At 42.7% G+C, this 18997-nt stretch overlaps 1 protein-coding gene across 8 annotated transcripts in view; it reads left to right on the forward strand.

The window, feature by feature from the left end:
* The window catches only part of ACACA (acetyl-CoA carboxylase alpha), a 138500-nt gene that overhangs the window by 29289 nt on the left and 90214 nt on the right, over positions 1-18997 (forward strand). For all 8 annotated transcript variants that reach the window (XM_049802387.1, XM_049802390.1, XM_049802388.1 and 5 more), the window contains 15 exons: positions 262-471; positions 1009-1179; positions 3478-3639; positions 3936-4099; positions 4873-5023; positions 5556-5659; positions 6539-6620; positions 7808-7953; positions 8931-9081; positions 10415-10549; positions 11456-11602; positions 12116-12304; positions 12900-13000; positions 13584-13672; positions 15065-15189. In XM_049802387.1, the coding sequence (XP_049658344.1) occupies positions 262-471; positions 1009-1179; positions 3478-3639; positions 3936-4099; positions 4873-5023; positions 5556-5659; positions 6539-6620; positions 7808-7953; positions 8931-9081; positions 10415-10549; positions 11456-11602; positions 12116-12304; positions 12900-13000; positions 13584-13672; positions 15065-15189 (2127 nt within the window). The remainder of the gene's footprint in view (positions 1-261; positions 472-1008; positions 1180-3477; positions 3640-3935; positions 4100-4872; positions 5024-5555; positions 5660-6538; positions 6621-7807; positions 7954-8930; positions 9082-10414; positions 10550-11455; positions 11603-12115; positions 12305-12899; positions 13001-13583; positions 13673-15064; positions 15190-18997) is intronic.

Consider the following 18997-nt stretch of genomic DNA (forward strand, 5'->3'; position numbering starts at 1 on the left):
AGTAATGGAGGGTGTCTGCAGTGTAACTCAAAAATGTTGAGGGACATGAGCCGTCTTTAGTTTATGGGTGATTTAGGAAAGCTGAGAGCAATGGAAACGGCACTGTAATTATGTACAAGTGAACACAGGGTATTTTCAGCCTTAAGTGGCCTGGGGGAAATACGGATGTTCCTTGCTTAAAAAGTTAACTTGGGATGATTGTGACTAAGACAGGTGTTTACAAAAAATGATCTGCCTATTTATATGCTGTTTCTGCTATAGGTTCAAGCTGAAGTCCCAGGCTCTCCAATCTTCGTAATGAGACTAGCCAAACAGTCCCGCCACTTGGAGGTGCAGATCCTGGCAGATCAGTATGGCAATGCCATCTCTCTTTTTGGCCGGGATTGCTCCGTGCAGCGCAGGCACCAGAAGATTATTGAGGAAGCACCTGCTTCTATTGCAACTTCGGTGGTGTTTGAGCACATGGAACAGGTGAGAATGGATCTGCAAGTTCTCTTTTCCTTGTGAGACTCCAGAAACAGGCAGGACTTTTTTTTTTTTGACATTGCCAGGAGTTTTGTATTGTTGAACCTTTTGAAGGACTGATACAGGGTTGTGTGTCTTAAACTGCTTGGTGTGGGCAACCACGCACGTGTCCAAAACTGGCTGAGTCCACCAAGTCCTGACAAACAGCTGTAGAGCTCCCTTCAAAAATGCATGCACCCCAAAAATAGAAGGGAAATTTGTTTTTAATGTATATTGTCATATTAAAAGCAATCTGCAGGAGTTGTATGAATTGTCTAATGCTGAGTATTATAAATATTTGCTTCAAACTCTGCCTTCTGTAAATTGTAAATGAAATAAGCTGGAAATCAAAACTCCTGTGCCACGTGCTTTTCTTTGAGCAATTCTCGGGCCTGTTACAAGCTTTTGCATGTTTCAGAATGCCAGCAAAAGTCTGAAGTGGGTGGGGTGGATGAACTGAGCATGGTGCCTGGAAATGAAATACTCTTTTTTCCTGTATCCTAGTGTGCGGTGAAGCTTGCCAAAATGGTGGGATATGTGAGTGCAGGTACTGTGGAATACTTGTACAGCCAGGATGGCAGTTTCTACTTTCTGGAGTTGAATCCCCGCCTGCAAGTGGAGCACCCCTGCACAGAGATGGTAGCTGATGTTAATCTTCCGGCAGCGCAGCTCCAGGTGAGTCAGGTGCCCAGGCCCTGTGCTCCTGGAGGCTTTCCGAAGTCCTCAAGCTGTGGTATGCTGGAGGCCTGAGCATGAAAAACCTGTTCTGCTGAAGCCTTAGTAAACCAGGGGGGCGGACTCTTGTCTGAGTCACAGCCAGGGTTCTGTGTTAAAACTGGATCACATACTGACATTATGCAGATGACTAGATCTTGGTACTGATAGGGGAGAGAATATAAAGAAAGTATTAGAGAGTTCTACCAAATATGGCTTATATCCTCATGTGCAGATAGGTGATATATGACTCCTCCACGTTTCCTCCTCAACAAAAATAACCAATAACTCAAAGGCGCATTTTGGTACTTTCTCAGCTTGGGATTTATCTTCTGTGGCTGGAGCAAAGCTTCATTCAGTATTCCAAAATATATATGCATTCCTTCTGTTATGACTGTTTCACTAAGTTATAGCTCTGCCTGATTTGGAAAGCAAAGAGAGGTTATTTTCTAGTTGTTTCTCCTGGACTGCTCAGGTGGACCTTTAGTTGAAAGGAGTGTGAAGGGAAGCAGTAGAGGAATAAAACATAGAGGTAGGAAAACTGATTTAAGGAAAGATTCTGTGTAAAAAAAAAAAAGCCTGTCTCAACAAGCTTTAGCCATGAGTCGTTCAACTTTTAAGCTCTGAAATTATTTTGTGAAATGAGTTGGCTTCTGAGGCTAGCAGTGTGATCAAATGCTGTGCCAGTTTTGAGCAGTGCATCGCCCACTCTGCCTCCAAGGGACAAGAGCCTCTTCCCAGAGTTTCTAATGACAAAAGGAGGGGAAAAAGAACAGGCAAATGGATTTTTCATCTTGCAGCAAGTTTAGCAGTTGTTTGAAGTTCAGGAAAGTGACTTGGGTGTTTTTTAATTTTGATGAGCCGTTCCTGACTTCCAGAGCAATTGTTTCCACCTCTCTAAGCCCCTCGCTCATCTCACCTCTCCTCCTGGCTGAGGTCCTTGCTCTTTAGCCTTTCTACAAACAGGATTTGGGCCTAATAATTAGGTACTTGAATAGATGTGGCAAAGTGACAAGAATTTGTCTTGATTATTGCTTTTTCAAGGAGAAGTCATGACAGTGAGTGACAGTTACAGCTTACATGAACCAGTAGGCTTTTTGTTGTGCTGATCTCCGAAGTAATGAGGGAATCCTTCACAGATCCTGTAGAAAGCATTTATTGCATATGCCATGGCTCACCTGTCCCTTGTGCATCCCCACTGAACTCTCTGTGTGCTGCCATGCTATCTCCCTCTTCTCAGCCCCCATCTTTTCCACCAGTGGATGAATGCCACAGTCCTCTTTCCCTCTTCTCTGTCTTACAGCACATTAGGAGCTCTAGGTGCTTTTCTACTTCTATTTCTTAGCCCTCACATTCTTACTCTCTTGCTTTCTTTCTAGTTTCTTTCTTTTCCCTTCTGTTTGCATTTTGGAGTTTATTGGATAGATGGTAAAGGAAACAAACAGTTGAACTGTAATGTCTTGTAGGCTGCTTAGGAGCAGGATCCTCTTCATTTTGTGAGAAGGCTATTTGGCTTTGGTCTGAGCCTTCTCTCAGCAGGTGATTCCAGTAGCTCTATGCCTGTATTTGCCAGGCATTGAGAGTTTTGTAACTGGTCAGATGCTTTCCTCATTGTTTGGGCACTGTTCTTCATATTGCTGATGCTAGTTACAATTTCACAGAATGGTGCATTGATATTGTAACCAGTTTGGTCCTTCGTCTTTTGGTGTCTGGCTAATAGACATCTGAAATTAAAAAAAAATCCCAGCTAATGAACAGAACAAATAGGACTTTACTCTGTAAGGATACAGCCAGCAGCCAGTTCTGTAGGTTACCCTCACTGCAGTTTGTAATTGCAAAATTCCACAGTTTCCTACAACCAATTAGGGGCCTTCTGTCTCACTGGGACTTTAGTGTATTTTTAACAGGCCTAACGCATGCCCATCCTCAGCTGACCTAGCACTGCCCAGCTTTCTCTGGAGCCTTTTAATCAGTGAATGGAAAATACTGGCTGAAGGGCTTAAGGTGGATATTACACTGAGCTCAGCTGTCCTGAGAAATACGAATGTTCCAAGACATGTCCATGGAGAAGGCTCACATCAGAAAATAGACATGCATATTTGTTATACTAGAACTGCAGCATCAGCTTCTACAGAGAATTTGTAGAATTAATTCTTCAAGGAATAGGTACTCTCTGTGAGGAGAGAAACTTACTTAGTGGTTTCTATTTTTAATCCCCGCCCCCCCCCCCCCCCCCCCCCCCCCCCCCCCCCCACGCAGATTGCCATGGGGATTCCCCTCCACAGGATCAAGGATATCCGAGTGATGTATGGTGTTTCTCCATGGGGAGATGCATCTATTGATTTTGAGAATTCAGCCCATGTCCCCTGTCCACGTGGCCATGTCATCGCTGCACGTATCACCAGTGAGAATCCTGATGAGGTGAGTATTTTAAATTCTGTAGTTCCTGATCACACTCTGATAACTGTAGGCTCTACACCTACGTTCAATCCCTGCTGCTGAAAATTTTGGTAGCAAATTTAAAAGATTATTCCCTTTATCTCACTTAGCTGAAGGTTCTGTAGACTCTGGTTAGACACAGTCTGAACTTACTTGTGTATATATCATGTTGCAGCACATAGAGGTGCTCTACCCTTCGGAACTCTTAATTATTTCCCTAATTCTGGATTATTTACTTTTTCTTTAGGATGTATAGCAATGTCTGTCTGTCTTTACAGGGATTTAAGCCCAGTTCTGGTACAGTTCAGGAACTGAATTTCCGCAGCAATAAGAATGTCTGGGGCTATTTCAGTGTTGCTGCTGCAGGAGGGCTTCATGAATTTGCTGATTCTCAATTTGGTCACTGCTTCTCTTGGGGAGAAAATCGTGAAGAAGCCATCTCGTAAGTAGTCAGAAAAGTGGTAGTACCTTGGAAACTGCTTGGTTTTGTCCTCTTTGGTCCAAAGTGCCATGGATAAAACAAGACTCCTTACTTTTAGGAGTTTTAAGAGAAGTTTGCCTCTCTTTACCTTGTTTTCCACATCATGGTCAGGCTTCTCATCCTGTCTTGCTTTGCAATTCCAATGTGTTGCACCTATATTTCTACACTTTTTGCTTACTTCTCCTTTTTTTTTTTGCCTTTCTGTTTCTTTCCTGCCTTGTATATGGTATAGTTACCATTGTGTTAAAATCTCTTTTTGAAAGCATTCAGGTGGAAGGCTACTAACAGGAAAAACATTGATAACTTGTTATGCTAATGCCTTATAATGTTTATAAACCGTTGAGTGTCCTTATGTGGTGTGGAACATTAAAGCATCTGGTCATAAGACAGGACTGTCTGACCTGTTATCCATACTGTTTTTCATCCAGAGCCTTTCCTCTGTTCCATTCTGGGTGGGATGGAGACCATGTCTGTCTGTCTGATGTATACTTCTGACATGTGGTAGGTGCCTAGATGATGATAACAGTGGGAACTCCTGATCTCATAGCTGGTGCTGCTCTTCTTCCACTGGCTTCATTCATTCCCAAGCATGTCATATAGGATCTTGCTCCACTGCACAAGCTCTTCTGCTATTACCTTCAGACGTTTTTTTCCCAACAGCTCATGGGGAGCTATCTAGAGTTACCACATTACTGTTAATATGGGATAGATAATAGGATTCTTTTCTCTTTCAGAAACATGGTAGTGGCTTTGAAGGAGCTGTCCATCCGAGGGGATTTCCGAACCACTGTTGAGTACTTGATTAAACTGTTGGAAACAGAAAGCTTCCAGCAGAACCGCATTGACACTGGCTGGTTGGATCGGCTTATTGCAGAGAAAGTTCAGGTACAGCTGCTTGCTTTACAGGACTACAAATTGGAGTGAGGGGGGGGAAGGGGGTGGGGAGACAAGCTTGGTGCATGCTGGTTGCAAGAAGACAAGGACTTAGGAATGGTTAACTTCCACTTACCACTTTATGAATAAACATTTTCACTGGTCTTAGTTCTTTATTTATATCAAAATCCCAGGTCATCCGTGTCTGGGAAACGTGGTCTTAAAAGTTGGCCAGAAAAGCATCTTGGTGTATGTGTGAATTAAGGCTAGAATTTTGGGTTGCATTTTGGGACAGATGGTAGTGGAAATGTAGGTGGAGCTTCAAGGTTTGATCCAGGAAGAAAAAAAGTGTGGTTTTCTTTTAAGGAGTTATGGAGGTAACTGCTTCTACATAGTGTTTGCATGGATGCTACACCAACTTAATTTTACAGAGAGGTTGGCTGTGAACCGAAGATAGAGCTGAGACTGTTGATTCTTCAAGTGGGTGTCCAGAATAGACTCAAGCTAAAGGAGATGTAACTGTGTATGTACCCTTTCTTTCTAGGCTGAAAGGCCTGATACCATGCTGGGAGTGGTGTGTGGAGCTCTGCATGTGGCTGATGTGAGCTTCCGAAACAGTGTCTCAAACTTTCTGCACTCTCTAGAAAGGTAAAATTGCAAGCTGATCTGGTAGACAGCTGATAAGCAGGTAGTGATTAGTTTTGATTTACAAGTTTTGTTCAAGTACAGTCCAGTCCAGAAATGCACAAAGCTTGTTATCTGCTGACTGTTCTCTGGCCCCGGGAAGCTGTTTATCTACTGGCCTAAGCAAAGTGGCAGATATCTGTGCATTTCCCCAAAATATCCCCTGCTGTTTGCACAGATTGGTTTGGTTTCTGGCAGTTTTGGCAGAAATGAAGAAATGGCTCAGAAATGTGGAGTTCTTCCTCTGTGAGCTGCTAGGGCAACATTAGGGAGTCTTGAATCACCAAGTACTGTCTTCTTGTTTTGAGGATTGATTTAATTTTCCAGATTTGAGATAATATTCCAAATTAACTGTTTCTGACTAGTGCTTAGAAAACCCTTTCTGCTTCTGCAGGCACTGTAGGAAAACTAGTCATAACACTCCATCAGGCTAAACCTGATGTGATCCAAGCAGGTCTGCTCTTAACAGAGTTCTTCCCCTCAGTGTCCTGTTGTTGAGTCCATAGATAGAGCTGCAGGGGGAAAAGCTGCTTTATCCCTATGTTAAGTCATGCTACATGTTCTGTAATTCAGGCTGTGATGTTCCTTTTGCAGACTCTTCTTTAAGGCAAAAGTGGGTGAATGGAAAGGAGAGTAAAGCCAGTCTGTGTGGCTAGAGAGAGGTGGGCTGGCTTTGTCAAACTGTTACGTGTCATTCGTGAGCAGAGGCAGTTTAAAAGCCTACTCCCATCTCTCTGCTAGTGTTCTCCAAATTCTTGCATGCATCTTTGAACATGCTTGTGCCCCTGATAGCCATTTAGTGGCTTCTGGAAGACTAGTTTTGTTTTGTACTTCTCTTTCAAGGGGCCAAGTCCTGCCTGCTCATACTCTGCTAAACACTGTGGATGTGGAACTCATCTATGAAGGACGGAAATATGTGCTGAAGGTACGATGTCCAGTGTGGAAACCTATCCTCTTGTCACTTTTAATTGGAAATGTCTTTTTGTGTGCTGCTCCGGCTTAATCTTTGTAATATGTGTACTTATTGGAATTAAATCTGTGCAGGGTTTATTTTCTTTGCTTTATTGGGCTTACGAAATCAGTACTATCTCCCTTGGTAATATCCTCTCACATCTTTCCATTGCAATATCTCTGTGTATCTCTAAACATTTTAACCTTTCGGAGTCAAAAAATGCTCTGCATAGGGTGAAGCATACTTAGTTATAGGCAAAGACTACTGCGTGTTGGTTGACCAAAACTTTCAAGTGATGTTTCTGAATATGTAGATCTACTCTGTTGGGTGTTTGAGCCCAGTTTCATCAGCATGACAGTATTTGTAGCATTTTTTCCCTTTAGTGTTGCTTTTTCTTTGCTGTGTGCAAAAAACAATGTTAGAAATACTGTTTAAAGGTTGCGAAACCAAACATACAAAAGTTAGGAAATATTAGACGTAAGATTGCCTGTGCAATCTTAATCAGCTTCCTCGGGCAAATTTAATATGATGAAGTTTTTAATGATGTGATCACATACTGGTTTTTGCAGCTAGGAGTATTCTGCTCCCCTGAACCTCCATGATTTTACCTTGGGACCCCTTTGATGAGAAGTAGAGAGGCACTGAACAGCAGCTAAAGTATGCTTTAGGTGATTTACCCAGCTTCAGATAGGAACTTAGTGGCAGAGACTGTGATAGAATCCCTTTATCCAGGAAGAGCTTTAGCTGATTTCTCTGCGAGACAATCTCTCTTTTTTTTATTTTTCAAGTTATGTCATTCATGATGCAATTTTAGTACATGACTGTGACTTGTATGTAGATCGGGGTGAAGAAATGGTATATGATTGCCTAATCAAACCTGTACAATTAGTGCATAAGTGTGAGAGGATTAAATCAAGATTCATGGACAGCATTAGTTCTGGCATCCTTTTGACTGCTAAGTGCTTTGCTTTGTGATCCCAAATTTTTTTACTTTTTTTTTTTTTTTTTCCATCTAGTGTGAGAACAAATGGCTCTGTTCCCCTTCTTTAATTCCCACTGTTGCAGTGCTTGGAAAACTGTGTATCTTGTGGCAACCAAGGCATTATCAATGAATGCTGTGTTTATTTCATGTGATACATACTATTCTTGTGGATTTGCAGGTGACCCGGCAGTCTCCCAATTCCTATGTGGTCATCATGAACAGCTCATGTGTGGAAGTTGATGTGCACCGACTGAGTGATGGAGGACTGCTCCTATCTTATGATGGTAGCAGCTATACCACCTACATGAAAGAAGAGGTGGACAGGTAGCAACCTGTAAAGATTAATGTTTAACGTTTATATACATGCCAAAATTAGATGTACTTGTAACTTTATGCTTCCCAAAGATCAGCTAGGAGTGGAATTCTCTCCTAGGAAGAGGTTACTAGATGTATTATGGATGAGTTTAGAGGGAGAAGTTGCCTTCACCTGAAGAACAGATCTTGGCTACTGTTAGAAGAAAGATCTGAATGTATTTTGGATTATAAAAAAAACCCCCACCAACCAACAAAAAGCAGAATATGAAAATCTTTAAAATCCTTGAAACTCCATAGCTGCCTCAGAAATAGATGCAAGACTTACTATTTCAGTGTGTTGCCTCAAAATTCCCTTCAGGGATCATAGCCATAAGGCCAGAAAGTCTCCAGCTTCTGGAATGTGAACCACTGCCCCCTCTGCTGGTTTCTTTTCTGTGACAAGTATAACAAATCTCGTCAGGAGCACAAAGAAAGTTTCGGTTACTTTCTGGGTTGGGAAATGCTGTAAAATCTCAATCTCTTAGTCTGCTACATGGGTGCATCCTGCTTTTTTCAGCTTTGCTCTGTATACAAGAGGATTTTGCATGAGGTGCACAGTTTGATGAATGTGTTGTGCATTATGTATGGCAAGTGTAGTATCCACTAACATCCATTTTAGTTTATATGAAATCTTGAACTTCATTGGTTCTGGTTCTGACAGTGAGTGGTACCGGTTGGTAGAGAAGCAGCACAAAAGTAACATACATACAACCTTGCTAAGGGCTATTCTATCTGTTTTCTGATCCCTGGCTTCCATAGTCCTGTTTCAATATGATTAAACTGAACTTTCATATGCAGGGCCATACCATTCACCTCAGAAGAGCTGGTTGAGGTGTTTTTGTTTAGTTTTGTTCTGAAATAGAATAGGGAAGGGGAGAATGGATTTTTCCCTTCCCATGCTTTCTACAAGAAATTCTGTTGCAGTGATGTGTCCTGTTCTTTCCTAGGTATCGCATCACTATAGGTAACAAGACCTGTGTGTTTGAAAAGGAGAACGATCCCTCCATTCTGCGCTCACCTTCAGCTGGGAAGCTTATCCAGTATGTGGTGGAGGATGGGGGACACGTGTTTGCAGGCCAGTGCTTTGCAGAAATAGAGGTAAAAGAGTCTCAAAGAACTGACTTGGCTGCAGATGTGGAATCTGCCCAGGCAAAAGCTGGGGGGGGAAAAGTTGAATGCTTTGGAACTGGGAATTGAGTGTTGAGGGATAATTCACAGTATTTCCTTTCCAAATTTTGTCTGTGTTTTAACTTGGACTAATGCAGGAATCGGCAGTGAGAGTGATGGGGTGGGGAAGAAATTACTTAGCAGCTGAAATTTGAGTGTTAATGACTGTATACCAACTGATAAGCAAAATTCTCAGCAGTGAGACTGTGGTTGTCATCTTGCTGTGATACCAAGGGAGAGTGGGATCCATGTACACTGTGTTTTCTAGCTGAGGTGAAGAAGGCCTTCTACTTGTAGACCACACAACTAACACAGACTCAGAAGCGGAGTTACATGCCAGGATTAAGTAACAAATTAAGACTTCTCTCTGATTACCTGATCATTTACCAGGTTGATTGGATGAGTTAGTAAGTGTCACTCCTCCCTTCTCCCTTGGAAGTTACTTAACTCTTAGAGAGGAGGATGATGAACAATTTCTGCATCACTGTGAGGAAAGTGTGAGAGGTTGTGTAGGAGTGCATGGCTCAATACAGATTTGAGGGAGGGGAGGGTGTGTGTTGACAGGGGCGCAATTAAACCAGTTGGGGACAATGTGTAGGAGAAAAATATCAAGCCAGAGATCCAGATACTTTATGTAAGTGCTTTTAAGCTGCAACAGAGCCATGGCTAAGAAGGAACCACCTACTCAGTTCCTGTGTTCCCAGTTGTGGTGTATAGTATGGGATTGGTAAAACTAGACTGTCTCCTTGCCTTCTGCTCCAAAGGCAAGAGCTTCCATGGTTGATCTAAGGAAGCATCCCTGTTTGCGAAGAGTGATCCGAGACCTGTGACCTCTAGACAGTAATCCTAGTTCCCTCTGCTAAAAGTGAATGTGTTGCTGTAGCTTTTGAGAGTGGCTCTCCCACTTCTAGCCTTTAGAGTGCAGCAGCTGCAGCAGTAAATTGTATCTGGTTTGTTCATTTTGTTGAATGTGGGACCTTCTTGAGTACCTGTTGGTCCAAGCGGTGTAGAACAGGAGGCATTCCTGAGGATGGCTTCCTGCTGTGCTAATTTGTGGCCAATTATTTTGTCCTACCATTCACTTAAGCGTCTGGGGGTTTGTTCCCAGTGTGTGTGTGCTTTTAAGCCTTTGAGAAAGCCTGAACGCAAAAGGTGCTCATGCAGGTTAGTTTGTCTGTGGTAGGACATTGGCTGCTGGCTCACAAAACTAGAACCATTTGGGGAACATGGAAGCTGAGTGTGTAACCTGTTTTCCTTGCTACAGGTGATGAAAATGGTGATGACACTAACAGCAGGAGAATCAGGCTGCATCCATTATGTCAAACGCCCAGGGGCAGCCTTGGATCCAGGCTGTGTGATTGCCAAGCTCCAGCTGGATGATCCCAGCAGGGTTCAGCAGGTGAGAAAGTTGCAGGAAGCGCAGATGTTTTTTGTGGTTTTAATAGGGGACTGATGTTGAGAGTGGTATGAGATGGTTCAGTGTACTGAACCAATTTCAGATTTGTGCATTGTACTGGAATTGTCACTTTACCATTTATTTGTCTCAGATGAGGACTAGGACTCAGATCATTGTCTCTTTCTCTGATTCAGGCTAAGTTTACGTACCATTCTTGTTCTCTTCTTCCCTCTGTGCTATTGTGGGTACATGGCTGTCTAGGATATTGGATGTTGGCCAGATTTTTCTATCTGCTTTATTCCTCTGCAAGTTTATTTAACTTCTTTTTATCATATATTCTTCTTTAAGTGACCCTCTTTGGGAGGACGGGAGTTGATATCCCAACTCCAAGAGTGTCAGGCCCTGTGAAGGCAACTGTAGCAAATGTAGAAATACAAAAAAAGAGCCTAGGACACGGATCTTTTTTAAGGTGAAAGGCAAAGAGATATATTCATTTAGGGATGGTAGGCTGGGATGTAGTTGGTGGCAGTGGAAGAGAATCTATTGTTCCATTAGCAATAGCTAGTTGAAAATCGTGGGAGGTTGTTGTGCAGGGGGTGGAAAGTGATGGTCAGCACCAAACGGTTGATTTTTCCTGTGCTTTTCTTTGAGACTTTTGGTCATCCTGGATCTAAACAATGAGATCAACTGTAATGTATTTGGAAGAGAGGCTGGAAGGTTATTTTGTGGGTGTACACAACATAGAACTGTTGGAGATTCCAGCTTATAACTTTTCTGTCTCTCAACCAAGTGCATTTTCCACTCTGGGAATTCTTGCAAATTAAATCTGAGTCGAGGGCAAGATGTTACCACCATGGCTGATGCCAAACAGGAGGGTTAGTGATGCTGTGCTGTTCGTTGTGTTTCCAGGCTGAACTGCACACAGGTGCCTTGCCACAGATCCAGAGCACAGCACTTCGAGGCGAGAAACTGCATCGCATCTTCCATTATGTCCTAGATAACCTGGTCAATGTGATGAATGGATACTGCCTGCCAGAGCCCTACTTCAGCAGCAAGGTACTGGTTACTTCTTGTTTCAGAGCGAGAACACAAATATTCTTTCAGTTCAAGGTAAGGCTTGCCAATTTCCATGTCACAGCCAGAGGACCAGGAGTCAGGGCAGTACTACCCTGCTAGTGCCAGTTCAATTTGGTTTTCTTTCTTAGACTTCCTTATAGTCAGTCTCATTGGAGAGTCCCACCTGTGGCACCCAAAACAAAGACAAGGAGTTGAGCTTGATCTTTACTGCTTATGCTTGCAGCCTTGTACGTGGGAGCTGCGTGCACAGCCAGCTGTGGTAGAAGTCCAAGAGGGAGGAGGAAAGTAGGTGCACGAATCTGAGTCAGCTGTTGGCTTAAGGTAGCACAGCAGCTTTGTCATCTACCCCAGTTCTCTCTTTTTAGTCCTTGGACTAGCTGTATGATAAAACAGTATTGAAGAAGACCTCAATGAAAAGCCTTTCCTTTTTTTCCTTATTGCTGCTTATTCTTTTCTTTGTGCTTGTCTTTACACTGACTTGTCTCTCTCTAGGTGAAAGGCTGGGTTGAGCGACTAATGAAGACACTGAGGGATCCATCTTTGCCTCTGCTGGAACTTCAGGATATCATGACCAGTGTTTCTGGACGGATCCCACCCAATGTAGAGAAGTCCATCAAGAAGGAGATGGCCCAATATGCCAGCAACATCACATCAGTCCTTTGCCAGTTTCCCAGCCAACAGGTGATCAACCACACTTATCTAGAGGAATAAAAATTGTTTTGCATTGAGGCAGAGAGAGAGAGAAAGTTCCTTGAAATTATCTGGAGGTTAGTTGGACCTAATGGTGTGTTTGAACATGGGATCTTCATGATGAAAGATACTTCCCTGTATCACTTGAGCTTAAAGGCTTGCCTCCTTTACCTGTGCTGAAGCGTATGTGTTCCCTGCTCAGTATAGCTTTAAACAGGCAATTTGAAAGCAGTTTAAACATGTCAGTGGCCTTGTGGGCATTTATTTATTTGCTTTTTGCCTGGTACATATGCTGCAGTGCAATTTATAGTGTCAACGTAACCTTATAAAAGAGCAGTTGCAGCTAAGGGAGGCTTGATCAGGTAATGAGGTGTTGGAAGATGATTTCTCCAGTATACAATATTGTACGTTGATATTTGTATCATTGTCAGGTCTTTAACTTTCTTAGCAGTTTAAGGCTTTGACTTTTGCTGGAGTCTGGTGGAGCTCTGCTCTGGACTGTCTGGAAGTTCTCAGCTTCTCTACTGGTTTTCAGCCAGATTTTCCCATAGAGGACTGGAACTGTCATGTGATTGCTCTCTTTCAGATTGCCAATATCTTGGATAGCCATGCAGCCACCTTGAACCGCAAATCAGAGCGTGAGGTCTTCTTCATGAACACTCAGAGCATTGTGCAGCTTGTACAGAGGTGAGACATTTTCAGGGGTGCCTTCTAAATTTTTTTTTTTTTTGGGGGGTGCTCTTTGAAAGACCTGAGCCTGCTGGTCTTTATTCAAATGGTTTTATTACACTCGGAGTCTAAATCACTAGGAATAAGCCTGCATAGTTCCTTCAGGGAGGTCAACAGTGAGGGGGCTGTGTGTGTGACTCCTGGCTGCCTGTGTGAAGCACACATACAGATTCTTCTTCTTTTTCTCTTTGCCGTGTGAGAGACAGATTTAACTTCTGTCCTGGCACTGATCACATCTTGGCCATTTCATCAAGCTGCTGGTGTGTGTTATGCCTTTCAGTGTCTAGAGTTTTTGAGTATTTTTAGAAGAAAAAGGACATCTTGACGCAAAACGTGAGCCATGCTAACCCACAACAGTAATGGCAGGGGTTATGTATTCACATGACAACTGGGGTTTTTGAGAACCAGGTACTTTGCTTCTTCCCGTAAGCAAACAGGCTTATTCTGCCACTCGTGTTGAGTGTTACTCACCTGTAGGTCTTCAGAAGCAGGTCTGTGCTGGTCTCACTCAGTGCTAGGTTTGATGTATTTGCTTCTGCAGGTACCGGAGTGGTATTCGGGGTCACATGAAAGCAGTGGTGATGGATCTGCTCCGTCAGTATCTGAAGGTGGAGACTCAGTTTCAGCATGGTGAGTCTCTAAGCACATCAAGGATTCGATTTCTGAAAGAACCATGTTTCCTCCCAGAAGGTCCACATCGACTCTCTTCAATAAAGATTACTCCAACTTTGTGGTGAAGCTAAGCTACACAGGTTTTCTTTTAAAGATCTGCCAGTCAGCTCCTGGTTTTTGTAGAGGAGCTTTTGTCCAGTTTGAGTTTTCGTGGTAAGAGTGCTCATAATGTTTATGAGAAGCAAATGACAAACTCTACCCCAAAGCCGTCGTGGTGGTTTTCCACTGTTGGTATGCCCATCATCTTGTACATTCCATGTCATCTTACTCACAGTTTACATGGCATAGTATGACTCTGGTCTCTTTTTGGTATAGGAGTGCTCATTTTCCCTGTAAATCTTCAAAAGAGTAGCTCCTATATGAGTTTATGATCCTCTAAGTGAGGACTTTTGTATGACCTGGAGTAAAAAGACAGACTCACTGAATTATGAGTTTCTTTGTGTTGCCATTTCTAGTCTGTTATTGAGCTTGCTAAGGCTTGGCCAGTCTGTGTGGTCTCTGCTTGTTCTAGACAAGAGATGAAGCAGTTCTCCTTTGCGTTGCCTCACTGACTCTGTGGCCCACCACTGGAGAGTTCCCCCACTCGGGTATTCCGCATGTAGAAGCTTCCTGTTAGAAGCTTGATTTCTGAGCATCTGCAGAAAAATTAGAATCAGAAAAACTGTTTAAATTCACCGTGCTATTTAGTTCTATCTTGCCTGTTCATTAAATTCTATACTAAGAAAATCAAGTGCAGTTAAAAAAAAAAGTCACTGAGTTGTTTGCACCTGCTGTAAAATACCAGGAAGCTGCTTGCTCTTCATAAAGAACAAACCTCAAGCCTCAGCCTGAAACCGAGAATTGAAATAAATGCATTGCGCTGCTGTATCCAGGCACAAGATGGCAATGAAGCACTAGCTAATTTTGCGGCTCTAGCTCTTACAGGTAGTTCAGATTCTGCTCTACTTTTCTTTTGTCCTGCTCCAATACCTGCACAAGCCTAACAGTACAGCAGATTCATTTCCACTTCGATTTGCTGGTAGTAGAGAATGGTGCAAGTCTTTTTGCTATTATTTTATTTTGGTTGTCATTTGAATGAAAGACTGAGATCACCATTCCTCTCTTCATATTGCTCACAGAGGAGGTATTTGGTATTGGAACTGTTTTAATAAGAGTAGGATGTTTAAATTAAAGTTTGCAGTTGAAGGGGTGGTGGTGGGAGCAATGCTTCCTTCCCAGAATTGAATGTGTGGGCCATGCAAAGTAGATTCTGAAAACATATATGTAGAAAAATAAGGACACATCTAGTAACTTGTATTCCTTGACACAGAGGTGTAGAGACTGGAAAAAAATGTGCCTTTCTGATTGCAGGTCACTATGACAAGTGTGTCTTTACCCTTCGGGAAGAGAATAAAAGTGATATGAATGCTGTATTGAACTACATCTTCTCACACGCTCAGGTCACCAAGAAGAACCTGCTTGTTACAATGCTCATTGTAAGTTGTGTATTGGTGCTCTAGAAATTTGTTGCTTCTTGTAGTTTTATGTTTGATGCTTTGAAAGATACTGAATTGACAGCTCTCATCCTTAAAGATGCAAGCCTTCTAGCTATAGAAGCAGTGGCAGCAGTGTAGAGTTTCTTCATGTGTTCTTAGCGCATGTAAGCCATGCATTAGAGGAGACCCAAAACATACTGTTCAGCTCAGTGTCTGTACACCTTCTGGTTCATGACTGTCCTGCATTGATTGCCTATCAGAGTGTAGTGAAGGCTAATTATGCAAGTGATTTGTGAGCATCTGTGGGGAGATAAGAATGCAGACTTAACTCTTACATTGGGAGGATGCTAAAGGCTAACTTTCAGACACTGGGCTGTGACTTTATACTTGGTTTAGTTTGCTTCTTCATCTTCAGGGGTCTCAGAGAGGTCCTGTCTCGATATAGCTCATAGTACTCAAACTGGAGTTGCTTGGAAGGCAAAGCAATATGCTACCAGCACAAAAAGCAGATGGTTTTTTTTGTGGTAATAATTCTGTAATAGCAACATTTTTATGGTCCTTCATTACTAATGAGGGTGACTTCCTGGTAGTGAGTGGCATTAGCCAGCCCGTATGGAGGCCCTTGAGGGGTTTCATGTGCTCTTCCTTGATGAACCATAGTTTGGTCTTATAGGTTTGGCAGTGGTGGCAAACCTCTCTTAGCTTCTTCCTGGTTATAGTCTCATAAAGTCTTATCTCAGGTCTGCAGTGGTGCTTTCGGACTGGCTGTACTCTGGGCTGCCTTATGGAATCTGACTAGGACTCAATATCTCAGCACAAAGCTGGTCACTCCAGATCAGGCTTCTGACCCTTGGGATGATGTGCGGCTGTCCAGAGAGCTTGCAAATGGATGGGGAATCTTCTGGGGTTGGAATTCCTCTTGGACAGATACAGATTCCACCCTAGAAACAAATGAATCCTCATGCCAGGACCTATCACCCATGTTCTTCTGGCTTGTTACTCCATGAAAAATCTCAGTTCTCATTAATTTCAGTCCCCCTCTACTGGGTAAAACTCCCAGTAAATTACATCCCTAGGAAAAATAATTAAAAAACAACAGTTGAATCTGTCTCTTTTTTCCTGTTTCCTAAAAAGCCTCAAAAAATCCTTGCCCCACATAATGCTTTGAAGCAGAATGAATGCCCACATTCATCAAGGCAGGATGAATTTAGCTACAACATGATTTCCAACAGACTGGAGTTTGGTGTCCTGCTTTTTAAGAGGCTAATTACAATACTATCTCTCTCTTTCCCCCCCTCCTTTTTTTTTTTTTTTTTTTTTTTTTTCCTCCAAACATCATGTGGTCTGTTACTGCCAAAAATACGTCCAAAGTAGCCATCCACAAAATAACTCTCAAACGCAGAAAAAGAGTCATAATCGTCCTAGGCTGAGGCTGAGTTTCTTAAATTCTAATTTGTAAGATATAAGGACACTGGCATTCTTTCTTTCTGGCTCTCCTTTTTTCCCTTTTTTTTTTTTTCTTTCCCTTTTTGGTGTGTGGTGTGATTGTAAGTAACGCTTGCCTTAAGAATCTCATTATTTGAACACGGAGCCATATTTCCTCTGAGAATTCTGGAGTAGCTTTGAGCCGGGGCTGTTCATTTCTCAAGTAATCATGCTGGCGTGATGGAGAGAGAAAATGGCAGCTGTTCGCAGCTCAGGCCTTCAATTTTCTTCAGAGTCCAGTCACTCAAGTGTGTAATTACACGGGGGTGCCGGGGAGGCGTTAGGCCTTGTCAAAGAGCTGGTTTGAGGCTTTGCTCGCTGCCTTTGCCAATCAGTGCAGGCAAAAGCCAGTGCAGCGCCAGCTACCTGCTTTATTTTGTTGTTGTCATCCTGATTATTTCTTGCTAAAATGGGACTGAAACTTTTTGTCTAGTTTTTCACCTCAACGCAAGCCACGTCTTGGAGGCAGAGCCTTGCTGTGTCTTCAAGTTGGCCGGCACAACGTCCGTCTGAGGGAACGAGGGGTGTGCTGGGAGATAGCTAACGCAGAGAAACGTCAAAGAGTTTTCCTTTTTCCTTCCCGTGTAGTCATTCTTCCCACCTCTCAGTTATTTCTACTCAAGTAAAGGCCACCATCCCAGTTTGCTAGAACTTAAAACATACTGGAGGGATCATGCTGCACATGGTGGACGAACAGCTGGGTAGCTAACCGGTGATCCAAGCGCCATTTGTGTGGCCTCTGCCAGTGCGGTGCCCGAGGCCTTGCAAATGGGCGTCTGCCCTCACACAAACTTCTCGAACCCAGTGGGTAACGGGGGCTCACGAGGAGCAATGTGCCTTTGGTCACAGTGTCATCTGTGGCACAGCTAGGGATTACCGTCTGCCGAGTTACAGGTCACGCCGTTAACCAAAAGACCGTCATTCCTCTTTCTTCCGACTCACGTTATTCTTCATGTCTGAGGGACCCCGTGGCATATTTGGTGTAATCATGGTGAAGGCTGTGGCATTTTATGGGTTGCCAGGCTATTTATGTGGGATGGTTTAAGTTTGTCCTCCAAGGGCAAACATCATGTCAAAATACCTTGATGCCTATGTTGCTGTTATTGATGTATCCCTAGGAATCCATTATTAACAAGGGGCTCTGAGGATGGTTTTAGTAATAGTGTTATGCTGCCATCATTCACCTTTTTTAGCTAGCAGGCGTTTAAGGCAGGATGGGAACTACTTCATCCTTCATATATTTGTTGAAATATAGTGTGATTTGAAGTTGTATGTTCATTTTATGTACTTAACTGACTGTTGTATGCACATCCTAGTCTTAACTGGACAGAATTGCTTGTGGCATGGCAGATGCCCTGTATCCTATCGAACTTGTGTTACCTTGAGCAGTAACATTACAACACCCAGGAATTTGTATTTCAAATATGATCAAGGCAGTTCTTGAATTATTCGCTGTCAATTCACACAGTGACCTGGAGTGGATAAATTTACAGAACTGTCTTTGGGAACAATCATTGTAATGTTTGCTGGCCCAAGTCTCAGGAGGGCACAACAATCTCATAAGAGTTAGTAGCTTAGATTTTTTAATAAGAGTGTTCTGACTGTGGTCTCTCTCCCTGAGAGATGTATGCCATCATTCCTACAGATGGCATGCTTTAGTGGGGTTGGAGAGAAAGGGGTCAAGAGAGATGTGGGGGAAAAGCTACTTAGCTTTGGAATCTCATGTAGTATGAGCTGTTATTTGTTAGTCAGTCTATGGGACTTGTAGTATTTGTTTTTTGTCTTTTACTGTATTTTCCCTGGCAGTTAGTTTGATAAACTAACCTACCGCACAGAGGTTTCCCTTTTTCCCCCTTCTATTCCTTGGATCTTCAAAGAGCCTTTTCTGGACTGTATGTGTTTAAAATCTCTTAAAACTTTAAGGCACCAACTCTCTTTCCTGTTGCATATCCCTGTTGCATCTCACATTTTCCTTCTATGATTCATTTACCAAGAGAAAAGCTGTTAAATGCTGTATAGAAAGAAACACATTAGAGGCTCCTAGAGGGTTTCCAGCTTCAGGAGTGAGAGGGAAGAGGCTCACAAGACAGTGTGAGTAGTTGAAGACTGTGGGATTATTTGTGGGAATTGAAACTATTTCTGGAAGAAAGTGTGCGTAAGAGTGCACCTCCTCTGTTCAGAAAACAAAACAGATTAAAGTCTTTACTGTTGGCATTTTTTTTGAATGGCTGAATCCAAAAGAGTTTTGAAACAGCATTAACACTGAAAATGATGCTGTTCAGTTTTATTGATTTATCCAGCCAATTTAGACAGTAAAGTAAGC

The sequence above is a fragment of the Accipiter gentilis genome, chromosome 6, assembly GCF_929443795.1.
Source record: "Accipiter gentilis chromosome 6, bAccGen1.1, whole genome shotgun sequence".
Taxonomy (NCBI): domain Eukaryota; kingdom Metazoa; phylum Chordata; class Aves; order Accipitriformes; family Accipitridae; genus Astur; species Astur gentilis.